Consider the following 16,185-nt stretch of genomic DNA (forward strand, 5'->3'; position numbering starts at 1 on the left):
ACTCATCCTTCTGATGTTATTAGGTCCTCTTTAAGAAAGAAAGATGAATAATAGTTGGCCACACCTAGGGATGACCCAGCGTAGCCATTTGTGAAGACACAGAAATCACAGTATTGTGAACATCTTAATATCGAAAGATAGTTTAGATGTTATCCAGTACAACCTTCATTTTAATTAATCTTTTGTATTGCATCCCTACTTGAATAATAACCAAAGTCCCATCAAGGAAACCTATCCATTCTTGGATTTTAAATTCTTCCTCAAAATAAGACAATTTTTTTCCCTTATAACTTTACTCTATCAAGTAGTGGAAATGAGGGACTATACGGCATGAAGGAATCCAAGGGAATCCCACAGACTAGAATAATTTTAGCTTCTCAGATTTTGTGCTTTGTAACTTGTAGAAATGGATAGTCATTAAGAGTGATAATGCTTAGCAAATCTCCTTTTTTCTAGCTGAAGTCTCAATCTGATTGTAATCTAAGTAACGTTATTGATAAAGACATTTTATTGAGGACACAGAACTGGTTGTAAAGGTAAGATGTGTATTGTGCTATTTATGCACAGGAGAACTTAACACATCGACAATGTATGGCTGGAGCAATGGTCTCAGTCTTTGTCTTCTGAGCTCTAGTTCTGCAATAGCAACTGCCATGTCCACCCGTATGACCCAAGCACATCTCAAAATCAACATGTGCAGAAAACCCCTTCAATATTTTTTCTTCTAAACAAAACTCTTCTAGGCTTCCTTGTTTCTATACAGGGCATCTTCCCAGTTATACAAGTTTGCAACCTCAGAGTCTCTTCTTTCCCAATCTTCAAGTAGAATCAGTAATGGAGTTTTGTTAATTGAACCTCCATAATATTTCTCCAAAGTATCACCTTCTCACTGTTCACAAAAGCTATCATTCCAGGGTAGGTATTGATCACCTTTTGCTTGGACCAGATTGGTCTTCTTTGCTTTAATCCCTCCTTTTTCCATTTCCACACTAGACACAATGGCTAAAATCATCATTCTAGGACCCAATCATGTCACTTCCATCCTTAAAAACCTTCCCTATTTCTGCTGAGGACATGATCTCCAGCACAAAGAATCAGAAGAATCTCACTCCCACAGCCTTCCTATTGCCTTCAGGACAAAATACAATTTGCTCAACACGATGTCAAAGGCCATACACAATCTGGCTCTCACCTGCCTTTCCAGATTTATTTCACACCATATTCCTATGATATATTCCTGCCCAAATGATTTCTGTCTTTTCCATGAACTTGACATTTGGAGTCCCATCTTTATGTGGTTTCTCAGGCCATCCCCAATGCCTGCAAGGCACTCTCTCCACCTCTCAGAATTCTTATCTTCCTTCAAAGTTCAGAATAAGTGACATTTCTTTTATGAAACACTTCCTGATTCCCTATTTATGAATATTCTCTCTACTTCAAGTTACCTTATATTTATTTATCTCTGTACATGTAACTCTCAATAGATTATAAGCTCCTTGAGGATGGGGGCTAATCATTTTTGTCTTTTATCTCAAGTAACTAGTAAAATGTGTTGCACATAGTAAATACTCATTTGGAGAAAGGAACTGAATTCATCTTTCTGCAAATGTTTTCCTCTCCAGTCTGCCTTCTTGATTCATTTCCATAAAATTTTCTCTGCCATGGCGTAACCCTTTTCATCCTGGAAATTCACTCCACCTCTTAACTACTCACACTGGAAGTACTGATACATACACCCCTGTGTCTTTCCCTTTAATTATCTGATTCTTCCTTGACTCTCCATTTTTAGGAGGAAGTCATAATCAATAATGTCTTCATTTGTATCCAGGGTGTACTCCTAACTCATTTCTTCAGAACTCCTTTCTAATATGCTACAGAGCCTGTAAACTTACTTCATCCCTAAACTAACTAGACTACTTCTCACATTGAAAGTAATTTCTGTCTTGTAGCTTTTCCATCTAATTGGCTAATTCCTCTCAGAACCTGTATTTTAAGGAAGATGCCCAGGTCAAAACTGGCTTGATTTCTCTTCAAATTGCTCCTGACTCTCTGGAATTTCTCTACCATGGTCCCAAGCCTGGCAGTTTCATTTCTCTATCTCCTCTCCTATTTTCAGTTTCCTTTTGTGAGTAATCTTCCATCATTATAATGCAAATTCCTTGAGTAGGGATTGTCTATCTTTCTGCTTTTATTTGTATTAACAGCCTTTAGCACAGCACCTGTCACACAGTAAGTGCTTTATAAATGCTTGCTGACTTGACTTGAACACTTAGGCAGCCTATGACAGGAGTAGATTTTGAAATAACAGTTGTAAGTAGAGTTTCTCATCTTAGAAAACAGGATTTCAGAGCTATTAGAGACCTTTCAAATCCTTTAACCCAATTCTTTATTTTACATGTGAAGAAGATATTTGCCTAGAACATACAAGTAGTAAATGGTAGACACAAGATTCAAATCCAGCACTGAATGTGCATAAACCACTGTAGCTCCTCAACAGAGACAGCGGACATGATCTAGTAGATTTATTTTCTCTTCATATTGATTTATATAAGCCTTCACAAGGTTAGAGAACCCAAATAAGAGTACTGACTTGGATCCTTGGAGAGGCCCTTAGAGACACACACATAGGTAGTGCTTATGTGATTGACTGTTGCCTTCGATTCTGGGTCTAATGACATGAATTCTTTAGACAATGATTCCAAGGCCAGGTTGGATATGGCCCTGGCTCATTTCCTTAATCACTGGTGCTGGAGCACTTTGGAAAAGGAAAGTACTGATAGGCTCATTCTGAGGATCCTGCCCTCACTGGAGCATTTAAGAAGCTCTCTTGGGAGCAGTCTTTTAGTAGAAAAGCTATTCAGTATGAAGGATGCCATGCCCATTGATATCCAGGTCAATTGTTTTCAATTTCACCAATAAGCTTTTAGATAGTTCCTATAACCTGCTACATTTCAAATAGAAAGATAATATTCCATTTCACAATCAATGGACCCCGAGTTGTGCTTGTAGCAATGGGGATGGTTACATTAAAACAACCATATTCTCGTCCCTGTCCCATTTATCACCAGTGTCCCTTATCTCAGTGATTATTAATTAGGGATAGAGGAAATGGAAGACTATTCTAGTCTAGGAAGAAATAAAAATCTGTATCTTTGTCCTTATCAGGCATTGTTTCTCAGCTTTTGCCAAATCTATCTTTCTAAAACACTTGTATCATATATATATATATATATATATATATATATATATATATTATATATATATATATATCTTGTGCTCAAAACTTTTAGTAGCTCCCCAGTGGCCATAGAAAAAAGCACAAACTCCTTAACTGGACATTCAAAGCCTTCCACAATCTGACCCCAACATATTCCTCTGTCTCTATGTTCTATTATTCCTCAATACAAACCTTCTCTTCCCCAAAACTGATCTCTTTGTTCCCAGAACACACTTACTATATACCTCAATGATCAGAAGGGACTTCAGAGATCAAATATTTCAAATCTCTCATTTTATAAATGATGACACTCCTGCCCTGATGGGGAAAGTGATATGGCTGAGTTACACAGGTAGTAAGCAGCAGAGACAGAACTGGAACCTTTCTGATTGTAGATCTATTCCCACATCTGTGCTTAAACTACCTTTCCTTCTCCTTGATCTTTTCCTTGTTAAATTCAGCCACTAATATCCAATTCAAGTCCCATCTTCTCCATTTTTTTTTCTCCTTAAGCATTTTAGTCTCTCCTGAACTTACTGTATTATCATGAACTAGTAACACATCTGTCACATCACATAAAGCCAGCCCTGTGACATCTTATCAAGTGAATGTATCTTGTCTCCTCAGCTAGTCTGTGAGTCCCACAAATGGCCCTCAGGACCATTTCTTCTTTTCCATACAATGAAAGTTCTATAGCCCAAGGCCAGGTACAAAATAAGGTATTCTATACAGGCTTATTGAACAGACAAGTCTTTTATTTGTTTTACTATACATGATAAGTTGCTGAGGTATGTGTTCAGTCTCTACCTAGCTATCTGCCATTCAAGCCATCAAAGCACAATTTTATCATCTTCCCTCCTCAAACTATCTATGTAACTACCCAACCACTACTTCTCTCAAAAAAAAAAATTGGGGCTGCAGGTAATCAGACTAATCACAATGAATCAAAGATTGAAATCATTGGCTGGGAAACTTCAGTAACTTAAACCCCTTTATGGCTTGAGTAAACCCAGTCCCACCAAGAGGTAGTGAATGTACAAATTAAGATCTCCTTTGCTTGTCCTTCTCAAGGCACTTTCCTAGCCAACAGGGCTAGGAGACATAGTAAGTAGAACACAGAGCTGAAGTCCAGAAGATCCAAATTCAAATTTGATCCTTAGACACTACCTGTGTCACCCTGGGCAAGTCATTTAATCTTCATCTATTGAGTTTCCTCAAAGGTAAAATGAGGATAATGATAACATCTAACTCCTGGGAGTTGTTGTAAGGGATCAAGTGAAATATTTGTAAAGCACTTAGAACAGTGTTTGGCACACAGTAAATATTTAATTAATCCCTCTTTCTTTTTTTCATTCCCTCTCATTTAATCTTCACAATAACCTAGCAAGATTGGTTGAGTAGGTATCATTATCTCCAATTTGTAGATGAAGACCATGAGGCCTAGAAAGGTTCAATAACTTTCAAATATGATCTAGCTAAGTTGAGTGGGAGGGCTGGGCTAGAACCCAGATCTCCTAAGCAGGTTCTTTATTTTTGTATTCTTCCCATCAAATTGCCTAAGTAAACTCAGTGGGAAGTTTTAAAAAATGCCCTTCAAATTACATTTCGACTGAAACACTGGGCAAAGTGGAAAAGATGCTTGTGGAGATTTGGCTGGAGCCTTACCCATCTTTTCCTGACCCAAGGAATTTCTGAGCAATGCACTGTTTTCTTGGCAAGAAGGGAGTGATGACAATGAAAGCTGAAGTTACCCTTGGGAAACAGAGCCTAATACTAGGCATTATACACATTTTGCAGTTCAAAAGACAGAGTTGTTTTGTTTTGTTTTATAGGAAAGCACAAATTGAACTTTTGAAAAGCACAGTTTGAGTCTCAAGTTTGTTCTAAATATGGTATCCAAAAGCCAGAATATTCCTTGGCACAGGCAGTAAGACTAGTACACAGTCAGCCTGGAAAAAGAAGGCTTAGAATCCCCAGCTGGCAACTGTGTTCCTGCTTTTCTTCTAGGTGTCTTGAAGTGGTTTCCCAAACAGGCTTCCTTGCATTATCAGGAGAACCTGCAACATCCTTATTACACTAAGTACTTGAACTTTAATTAGAGATGATAGGTTGGAATCAGACACGTTGATTGCATCCTTTTTTGTTGGTTGTTAAAATACATCTGCACCTTCCCTTCTGCCTGGGTTCTTAGCTCCTTCTTCAACATCTACTCCCTTCCTCTTTGTTACCTCAAAATAAAACAGCAGCAGCAACAACTCTCTGGGTGTCACATCCCCCCCTCCCTCTTCTTCAAACAAAACTTTGTAGCAGAGAGTGGAGTGAAAAGGAGGGATTAATTAATAATTATTTAATTTCAGAATTAATCTAAATCACAAGTCTTAGAGCCAGAAAGAAACTTATAGATGATTTAAGCAAAGATAGCCTCATTTTGCAGAGTAAATCCATAGTAGAAAAAGTAACTTCCCAAGGTCACAAAGATTGTGAGCTGTAGAACTGGGTTCATGCCATGGAAGTCTGAAAAAGACTTAGGCAGCCTTACCCAGGTCAGCAAGTGGTGGGTGAGAAACATTTTGGAGAATCTTGCATTTTCTACCTGCCCCCACAAAGAGCTAAAGCTTCTACTCAAAGGGCTCTGATCCAATGAATGCCAGGACTGTTGTTAGATTAACAAGAGATTTATAATTAAGTTGCAGAAGGGAGACCCAGGCCCAGGGCTAGTTGTCCCTATCCAATACTACCAAATTCCTTGCCTGCAGAAACTGGCTTCTCTGTTGAATAATAACGAACCCAATAACCTCAAGAAGCACGAATAAAACAACTCTGTTTCAATTCACTAAAGTGCAAACTCATAGGGGAGGAATGGGTTAGTGTCAGAATTGTAGAATTGGCAGACAGTAAAGGAAATGGTAGTGGGGGCTGGAAGGAGGTAGTCTAAACGGTTGCCCGAACTTGAAAGTCTGTTTTTAATGGACCCTTCTCTTCGGTGCCTGCATAATATAGTTCCTAAGCACAGAAGCAACGTTCCCACTTCTGGGTGCCAAAGGTCTCTTATCTTTGTTGAATCTCTTCTGTCCTAATCACTTTGTATCCAAACGCAGCAAAGCCCCCGACAGATGCCAACAAGAAAGCAATCCCCATCCCTTCCAGTTCCAGATAAACGACAAGGCGCAACACTGAATTCCCGTTTCTCTCGATCCCTTTTCCCACCTCCCTCAGTCCCAAAGGGACCACGGAGCAGGAGCCAAATACAACCACTCAGACGAGCTGGTTTATCCCGAAGGAAGATTCTTAACTGATCGCCAAAACATAAAACCAGGAAGAATACAAGTTGCAAAACCATTCAAAGGGAGGGAAGAGATCCAAGAGAAAAGAGCAGAAGACAGTAAGTAAAGGAGGAAAAGGACGTTGGGGAGAAATGGGAGGGAAAAGGGAAGCATAAATACACAAAGAAAAGCAGATGAAAGTGTGGAAATGTGGATGTAAGTAAAAACGAGAATAAAAGCATATTCGAGTAAGCACGGGACAGAGTGTGAATAGTGTGTGGGTGTGTATGCGTGGGGACGTTCATCGCCCCCCCGCCAAGGATTTAAGGGTATCCCTAGCACACCTTGAGGCGTTTGTGGGGACTAAGCGGCCCGGGTTGCTAGCAGGTGGCTCCGCTCCCCTCCGCTCCGCGCTGGCTGGGGTTCTATGCACGCGTCCCGCCCCCTTGGTCCCTTCCCACTTTCTCCCACCCACCGCGCAGGCGCCTACGCGCTCTGTAACTGACAGTCCTAGCCACTGAACTAGACGGGCTGAGTGACCGTGACCGTGACCATGACCGTGACCGCGCCCGGCGGGGGATCAGGCTGACTCACCCGAGCCATGCCTCTGGCGGAGGATGACCGCCCTGCCAGGTGGAGGAGAGGCAGAGGAGGCGGCGGTGGCCGCGGCGGCTGCAGCTGCGGTTGTGGCGGCGGCACTGGCTGCGGAGGCCGCGGCAGCCTCGCTCCCGGTTCCCGCTGCTGCTCCTGCAGCTGCTGCGCCCGCTGCTGCTGCGGCGGCGGCGGCTGGGGCGGCGGCGGCCTCGGCATTGGTGGCCCCGGCTCCCTCCGGGGGCCGCTTGTCTCGACCAGGCTCGGAAGTGGCTCGGCCGGCAGCCCCATGGCGACGCGGGCCGCTGCTCTGGATGTGAGAGACGGCCTCGGCGGCCTGCATGTCCGGCGGCGCGAAGCGCGACAGCACCCGCAGCAGCGCATGGGCCTTGTGCTCCTGCGTTTCGTCGTCGCTGTAGTCCGACACCCGGCATTCATAGACGCCTTCGTCCTGCCGCCGCACGGCCGACAGCCGCAGCCGGTGCGAGATGTCATTGCCCTGTACCCGCACGGTCTGCAAGAAAGGCGACACCGCGGGCCCCGGGGTTAGAGGCTGTCTCCTCACACGCCGAGCCCGCGACCCCAGTGTACCACCTCGTTAGTGGGCACACGCCCGAACCCCAACCCTTCCCTCGAGACTCCGCCCACCCGCTTACCCACCCCGCACTGAGTTCTCTCTAGACCCGATCCACATTTGTCCCCCTCAAACCAACCCCAGCGCCCACTTCATGCGTTAGCCTCCTGCCTTTCTCCCATCCCTTACTGCTTTCACTGATCCCTATCTAGCTTCTCAGGCACAGGCCTCCGGCACTTGTCCGTGCATCTCTTATTTGTGTCAGCTCTATGGTGCCCCTTCCCTTCTTTGGTACCCAGATAGCTCTCCTGCATAGCCCTTGGGCAGCGTCTTCTTTCTCTATATCCCCCCTGCAACTATCCCTTTTGTATTATTACTCCCTCTCCCCACTTCTGAATATTTCTTTTATATCTTTTCCCGATTTCTGTTGTCAGCATCCTTGCAGATCCTCTCTTGCTTAGTCTTCCTACAGTACTTCTTCAGTCTCACATCACATATCCCACCCCATAGAACAAAACCAGCCTATTATTCCTTAATTTTCTTGTGTCTGCTTAGAATCAATCCCTTCACTCTCCTCATATTAGCTTCTCTTCTTCTTTGACATTAGCCTTCACTGTATTTTCAGAAAAGGCTGCAGTTTTCCTGGTGTATTTTTGTGAGCTAAATTATGTATCTGTTCCCTCACCTTATCACTAGTTAATGCTCTTTCAAAGTTCAAAACTGTCTGATCCTAGGCCCTTTCACCTCTTAGATATAGTTCCACAGGAAAATGATGTCATTTGAAGAGAAGTAACTGCTTGTCTTAAGATCTCAATATTCCACAGTCCCCAAGGAGAAATCAGATATTACAGCTAGTGTACCCCCAACATTCTAACACTCACAAATTATCTAATTTTCCAAATTTTCATATTACTACAAAGCAAGTCTTTCTACTCCTTAAGCCTTTAGTAGAATATGCTCTGCCCCCTTCACTCAATGAATGATACTACCTCCAAACAATACAATGATTCCATCTCCTCTCTTGCAACAATATATTCCAGATCTATAGCCTCTCTCAGGCTCATGTGTTTCCTCAAACATTGATCAAACACAAAACTACCAAACTGTATTGTTTTCTATAGACACATTAAAATGATGTGGTTTAAAAAAAAAAAAAAAGCTGTTTAGCAGCACAGAAGAGAACAATTCTTCTGAGAATTGACAAAATATTCTGGGAAAGGAAGGCAAATGACCTGAGCACACAAGTGGTTGCAAATAGTAGGGTTTTGACATTTGCTGGGAGAAAATAAAGGCCAAGAAGTAGGATAGCAAAATGAATAGCATTTAGCACATGATCTGGCATGAAGGGTTTTTACAGGTGAGAGCAAATCAGGGAGTGGAGACGAATGCCATGTTCTCTTGATTTACAAAAAATGAAACTTGACTGGAACAAATAATAGCAGATGGAGGCTTGACACTTGGAAGCAGCAGAAAAATGCAAAATTACAAGAGTGGCATGAAAGCAGTTTGCTCTACTGGTGAAATAGGCTAAGGTGAAAGAATGTTAACTGTGGGAAGAAAATCCACCAAGAGGGGTCCCCCACACACCATAGCTGTTGCTCTACACTTACGCTGATTTTGGTTGCATCCTTATTTGTTACCTAAAATGCAAAGAGGGAGAGATGTTAGGCTACAGTTTTTTTAGTTTATAGAATAGCATCTCTCAGGTTAAAGGAGATCCTCATCCCAGCTGTTTCACTCCCTTCAGAGCAATTTCTCAAACTAAAGATTTTGGGGACCTGAGGCAAAATCTAATTGTTGTGTATGCTGAGTATAGAAAGGGACTTCTGCATGGGCCATGTAGCAGATTTCCAAGGGCAGATGTGACTTCAGTGTACCTAGGTTCCTACCCTTGTAAGCAGGATTCCACTGGAAGCTGCTACCCCCCAGCTGGACGGAGATGAAAGAGGAACTCGAAACAGCAATGCTGCAGAAGCCTTAAGGTTGGAGTATGGGGAAGCAGGAGAAGGGGACATTAATTCAGGCCCCAGGGTTGTATATGTAAAAGCTGAACCAGGTTCCTCCTCAAAAAAGGTTTTAAGGGGAATTGATGTAGGAACTGGAGGGAGGTGCCAACTAAAGAATGCCTTTGCATTTCCAATTGCAACTATGAAGATGGATCAATTCCCTTGCATATTTTTCTTCTGCCTCTCCACCCCCAATACATTGGTGGCTTTAATTTAAAGGATTATCAGCTAGATGGGGGTAGTTGTATCTGGGGAGAACATTGAACATTTCCACAATCCTGGTGACAAGACTCACAGAGCCAGGGGACTGAACTCCAGTCTAAGAAGGTTGGGGGGAAAAAAAGGTTGGGGGAGGAAGAATTGGGGAAGGCCTTATCTTTTAGTGGGTCTTTTCTGGTGGGAGGTAAGGAAAAACATTGGTTATTTGTGAGATAAATTTCAGTTTCAAGGTTGGGCCTATTCTGGGTGGTGGAGAGGTTCAGCTTAAAATTGCTCTAGTTCTATACTCCATTCCTTGGTTGGGATCAGAATCGGGCAGATTCTGTATTTTTTCACTGAGTAGTGTGATAATATATGTAATATGTTTTGCACACATAAAACCTTCACAAATGCAGTCACGCTTATTGATCCTTGGATATCCATAACAGAAAAGCTTCAGGTTTATTCCTTTATGTAGTAACCAGGCAGGGCAGGGCCTCTGCACTTCGAATGCTTGAAAAAGGACGGAATACTGCTCTTGGGAATCTTTTTTAGGGAGAGGGTGGTCTGGGAAGTGGAGTATGAAGTGATGGAAAGGAGTCACGGAGGGTAAAGGGGGTGGTTACGACTTCACCATCAAACAACTCCTTCACTTACATTGGCCGGCTGACAGTGGCCATCCCTTCTTAATACACAGCAAGAAGTGGGGATTTTACTCTTGCTTTTGTTGGATTGATAGCAGCGGGGTAAAGGGTTGATTTTGTTCCCTCCCCCACCCTTCTAGTGTCCCCACCCTCTTCCCCGCGGGGCGTTCGGAAGGGGCTTGATTCTTTTACCTTGTTTCTGCTGCCAGGGGCACTGAGCGCTAATTCGTGGGCCAGCTCCCGGGGCGGGTCTTTAAGATACCACCACTGGATCTCCAGCGAGTAGGAGGTTGATCCACTCGCCCGGAAAGCACAGGGCATCTCAATATCTTCTCCCTCCCTAACAGTCACATCTTTGGGGACTTCGGTGAATGTAGCTAAGAGGGAAAAGACAGAAGTGACAGATTGGGGTTGGCTGAGCTGAGGGCCGCTGAGAAATCTGGGTTCGAATTGGATAGAGGGAGAGATGCATCCAAACTAGCCCATGTCGGCACTAGCCAGAGCTAACCATTTCCAAGAAGATACTCTTAAGAAGTCGGGTGCAGGTTCGGGTGGCTAGCTTTGGGAAAAGAGAAGGTAAAGAAACCAGGGCCCCCTCTTACAGTTTGGCCTTGGGCTCCTATTACAGCACTATTCTGAGAAAGGAATCCGGGAGCAAAGTTTAGTCATGCATCTCTAGAGGAACACTTTGCAAGGAAACGTGGACACAGTCATTATTCTCTTCGTGGATCTTAGAGGATCTGTAAAGGGGGCCAGAATTGAGTAGAGGGAGTATCTTGGGTCTTTGGCATCCGTCCGAGGTTTAACTGGAGCCATGTCTGCCCCCCCCCCCCCCCCCGCCCCGTCTTTCCTCTGCAAAACCTCTCTGCTGCCCTTATCTGCAACTGCGTTCCGCTCCCTTCCCCCCTCCCCCTAGTTTCACCTCACTTGCCAGCCCCAGATCATCAGCGGAAGATCCCTACAGCCCCTCATACGCTGCACCAGACCCCTCCCCACCCTTCCCCAAGAACTGAAATCTCTTCCTCTCTGTTAGCACAGAGCCTGGCAGCCTATAAGGTACGGGGCACCTTAAGCTCCCGGCTTCTGCTCTCAGAACCAACCGGAGCTGAAGGGATTGAGCGGCTGTGAAAACAGATTTTGGTTGATGGAGCCCATCGGCGATTGCACTATTTTTATGTAAGGACGTAAAAGCTGCCTTTAAGAAGTGCTCAGTCCCTTCGCAGTTTCAGGTTCTTATTCTTACCCTGAACAGTGTGTGTCTAGGCGGGTTGCTCCCCGGCACATTTCTACCTTAGGTTTCTGAAAGGGATGGGTGGGGAATCTTCAAAATTGCCCTTCGAAACCCGGTTTTCTGTGCCCCCTCCCCCAGGCCGAATCATGGAAAGTTTGGGACTCACCGTTGGCTATGAGGAGCAGCGGGGCATGCAGCAGCAGGTATCGGAGGGCGCTGATCGGTCCCCGCTGTTCCATTTCACGTGGGGAGAGTTTGGAGAGCGGGCCGAGGGGACAAGCGGATGTGGGCGCCGGGCGCGGCTAGGACATCTCCAAATCCATGGCCCCCCGACCAGCTCGGACCCTGGTCCAGCTTGGGAGAAGGAGGCTTGTCCTCCCCTCCCCGCCGCCACCTAAAGCCACCAATCAACCCCTTCGGTTTTATTTTCAGGAGAGCGGGAGAGAGGACGAAGCACGGGGGAGGGGCTGGTGCGCTAGGATGGGAGGAAGAATAAATTCCACAGGATGGGAGGCGCCGGTCGCCCGAGGGTGTGTGTGCGCGCCGGTGCGCTGCCAGTGCCGGTCCGTCTGTCCGCCCGCCTGTCTGTCCTTCTGTCTGTTTCCGTAGCTCGATCCCCAAAGCGAGTTAGTCAGATGGGGAAGCGGGTTTCACTCGGCTCCGGAAGATCCGCGATTCAGTATCCGCCAGCGAGGCAGGGGTCCCGGGCACCGCGCCAGGACCCATCCCCCAATGCCTCTCGGCTCGGACTAGCCGGGAGGAGGAGGGGTAAATCGGCAGCAGCGCGGGGGTCTCAGGCTTAGCGTTATGAACTCCGGCCGAGGGGCTACCCTGCAGGATGCGCTAGGAACCACTGACACTAGGGAGCCACTCAAGAGCCGGGCTCTTTGCCTTCTCTTTCTCTCCTTTTTTTTGGTCTTTTTCTCCTCTCGCTTTTTTTCTGCCCGCCGCCGCCCCCCCTAGCCTCTTTCGTGACTCCGCCAGCCAACACTGCTCAGTCTCAGAACGGAAATCTGACGTCCAAGCGTAACGCGTTTTTGGTGATAGCCGGTCCGGAGAAGCCAAAGAAGAGGGAGATAAAGTGGTCACTGTTGGGGCTCGAGTATCCCTTCCTACTCTGCGCCTGGGATTGGCTCCGTCAGACGTGATTTTCACCCCCCACCCCAGACTTCAAGCTCTCCTTTCTCCCTCCCCCCACCCCCCCACCCCCCACTCCCAGCCAGCGCAGTGCATCCAGATCTCTAGTGCAAAAAGGACCGCCCCCTGCATCCCAAAGGATGTCCTGCCTTCTGTTTCATATTTGGGGGCCTTTTCCTTGGTCTAGAGCTCCCCCACCCCACTAACACATTGCGCCAAAAGCGCCCCGCTGCTCAGCGCCGCGCCCTCACCCGCTGTCGGGCAGACCACTTCCCACAGGGTGGGCACTTTCTCTCCGACACCCCGTTCCAAATTGCCTTAAAATTCTGCCCAACACCCTCGGGACATTCCTGGTGACGTCTAGGGGGAAGCGTCCCTCTTTCTTCCGCAGCCCCTCCCTTCCCTCTTTCCCCTAGCTTCCCAGCTCCCAACTTCTTACCTCGGTTTCTTAAGCAGGCTGACCCAAGCAGTGATCAAACCCCAGTCCATGGCTAGAACAAGAGACCAGTTAGAAAAAGACAGCTAGGAGATGGAGGAGGGATGGCGCGCAGGAAGCATTGGGACCATGGGGGTGTGCGGGTGCACCCCGAAGCCGAGGGCGGTTGGCGCTGGGAACCAAAGGGGAAGACCAGGTCTCTAAGAGCTGAGCGGGCACCAGAAGTCCGCAGTGATCACTGAGGAGAAGTGAGCTCGGAGCAGGTGCCTCTGTTGGAGAGAGGGAGCTATGACCGTGGGAGATGGGAGGAGGAGGAGGCGCAGGAGAAGTGGGGAGGCCAGGAGGGAGGGAGGGAAAGGCGGAAGGGAGGGAAAAGAAAAAGCGAGAAGAGGAGGGGTCACAGAGAGAACGAGGATGGCAAGGACAATGTGGAGTTAAACTAGTTGATTTAAGCTTGAGAACATTTCCGGGAGGGTTAGGAGTCAAGGCTGGTTTCTTATTCCATCTTAAGTCCCATTCCTCCTTTTAGCTCCTCGAATCCACAGTGCACCAAAGGGGGATCCTAAAGAGGGGGAATGGGAATCACTTCCTTCAGGTCCATTACTGACCTTGTTCGCAGCCTTTGGCCCTCTCCTCTTCCTCCTCCCAAGAACCCCACCCACAGATAGCTACTCCTCTTTGGAGATTTCCATTTGAACACCCTAATCAGTTACAGCCCAGATAACTGAACTTGGGGGCCAGAAGTACACCTGTTTCCACTCTCTGTCAAATAAATAAAAAGCTTGGAGACTGAGGAAACCAAGGAGCAAGAACACACTGGGCTCCTTTGAGTTGTTCTCAATAACTCCGCAGGTGTAGGGCCTTTTCCTCCTTTATCTTTACCATCGAGTGCTCTTTCTTTGCATGATCATTTCTAGCTTCTTGTCACCGGCGTCCTCCACATAGCAGGTATTTTATAAATGTTTGAATAAATTCACAGAAATCCAGTAGAATATAAGCACTTTGAGGGCAGGAATAATTTTGTGTGTGTGCTGTTTTTTTCTTTCCCTATGCTTACATCCTAACATAATGCTATCCTTGCACATGAAAGGTAATTAATGACTGCTTGCTGGACTGAGTTGAATTGGTTAGATGGAGTCGATATTGAATCACCTTTACCAAGTTCTTAGAAGGAAAGTCGACATTTGGCAAGCCCTTGCCAGAGGTCTTTGGTCCGTCTGGGGAAGGTATCTTCATTTCAGCTGAAGGTTGGGTATAAATTCTAATAGATAATGTTACCCAGCAGTCAAAAGATAAATATGCCTTAGTTCATTGAATCCCTCCTAACAAAGGGAGGTCAAGACTAATACTTTGAATAGAAAGAGCAAAGAATTGAGAATCAAGATAACTGAATTTGTGGCTTTACTGTATAAAGCCAGGCATTTCCTTCTTAATTTCCTCATCTATAAAATGAAGGGGGGGGGGTTAACTAAATTAAATCTAAAGACTCTAGCTCAAGGATTTTGAAAGTTCAAACTTTTGAATTTCTCAAGTAATAACACAAAAATAATTTTTTTACCTTATAGATTTTAGCCCAGAATCTGATTCTAATGTGCCAGAGGTAACAGTAGATGAGATACCTTCTGTATCTATCTTCTCATTGATTACAAATCTACACATCTCTAACTCAATAGATCCCTATGACTATTTTAAAAATGCACTGAATTTGGAGTCAAAAGAACTCAGTTGGAATCCTTGTTCTGCTACTTATTACCAAGTGATTCAGCATAAGTAGTATTCTATCTTGGGCCTCATTTTCCTGCTTTATAAAATGAGGAATTCTCAAGATCTTTCAGCTCTCTCTCTCTCTCTCTCTCTCTCTCTCTCTCTCTCTCTCTCTCTCTCTCTCTGTGTGTGTGTGTGTGTGTGTGTGAGAGAGAGAGAGAGAGAGAGAGAGAGAGAGAGAGAGAGAGAGACTTTCTTGGGATTCCTTGATGATCACTGATGTATCTTGGAAGCTTCTTCTGTTGAAGTTCCCTTTCCCTTAGACACAGATGTCTCATACAACTCTCAGAGAAGAGTGATTTATGTCAGAAGCAACACATATGTAGTCACTTACTGATAGACTTCATTTTATATGTATATTCATGTCAGCTTATATGTCATGGTTACTTTTTGTCTAGTTCCAGAATTTCCAATTGTGTTTCAGCAGTGACAGCTATAATTCTGATCGCAGTGCTTGTGACATTCTTAATTGTCAGAGCAAAGTTGATTTTTATTTTCTTGGATTTAAAAGGTAAATAGATAATAACTGACAATAACTCTATGAAGTACACAGGGTAGGTTTTGTAAACATTTTATAGACAAGGAAACTAAACTGAGATACTAAGAGATAAACTGACATGTTCTAGGTAATATGGTCAGTGAATGTCAGAGCAAGGAACAGAACTCATTCTTGAATTCCCAGGCCAGGGTTCTTTCCACTATGGTAGGGTATAGAACTTAACAGTGTCTTTTTACTCTCTATGATGATTCTCCCCTCTCTCCATCCCTTAATTTTCCTTTTAGAACAGTAACTTCTCAAGAGCAAGAAGTAGCACTTCCAAGATGCTTACTATACTTTTCTTTCAACTTTGACATATAAATGTTACTTTGACATATAAAATGAACAATTTAATTCAATTAGATAAATTGTTAAAACCTCCATTTTTGTTCATTCCCAGCTCTTATGTAGCCTTTTCCCCCTCTGGGATGGTCCTGTCTCTTCTTTAGTAATTGAAGCATAAAGTCATTCTTACTCTGAAATCTTAAGGAAGGGTGGGAAGGAATGAATGTCTAGCATGTTTAATGCTTGTTCCCTCCCAAAGAAAAATGTATTTCAATGGAACCACGCATCAACAACCTCAAAA

The 16,185-nt window shown here is 44.9% G+C and overlaps 1 protein-coding gene across 2 annotated transcripts in view; it reads right to left on the reverse strand.

The window, feature by feature from the left end:
- Positions 1–13,985, reverse strand: part of VSTM2B (V-set and transmembrane domain containing 2B) — a 51,232-nt gene extending 37,247 nt beyond the window's left edge. Inside the window, exons 1-5 of one of the 2 annotated variants that reach the window (XM_051979775.1) lie at positions 13,301–13,985; positions 11,891–12,737; positions 10,686–10,870; positions 9,256–9,285; positions 7,075–7,585 (exon numbers count right to left, since the gene is read on the reverse strand). In XM_051979775.1, the coding sequence (XP_051835735.1) occupies positions 7,075–7,585; positions 9,256–9,285; positions 10,686–10,870; positions 11,891–11,963 (799 nt within the window). In that variant the 5' untranslated portion in view covers positions 11,964–12,737; positions 13,301–13,985. Of the gene's footprint in view, positions 1–7,074; positions 7,586–9,255; positions 9,286–10,685; positions 10,871–11,890; positions 12,738–13,112; positions 13,263–13,300 lie in introns of those variants that run through there. The other variant, XM_051979776.1, reaches the window with a different exon arrangement.
- Positions 13,986–16,185: the final 2,200 nt, after the last annotated feature.

Source organism: Antechinus flavipes, chromosome 2, assembly GCF_016432865.1.
Source record: "Antechinus flavipes isolate AdamAnt ecotype Samford, QLD, Australia chromosome 2, AdamAnt_v2, whole genome shotgun sequence".
Lineage (NCBI taxonomy): Eukaryota > Metazoa > Chordata > Mammalia > Dasyuromorphia > Dasyuridae > Antechinus > Antechinus flavipes.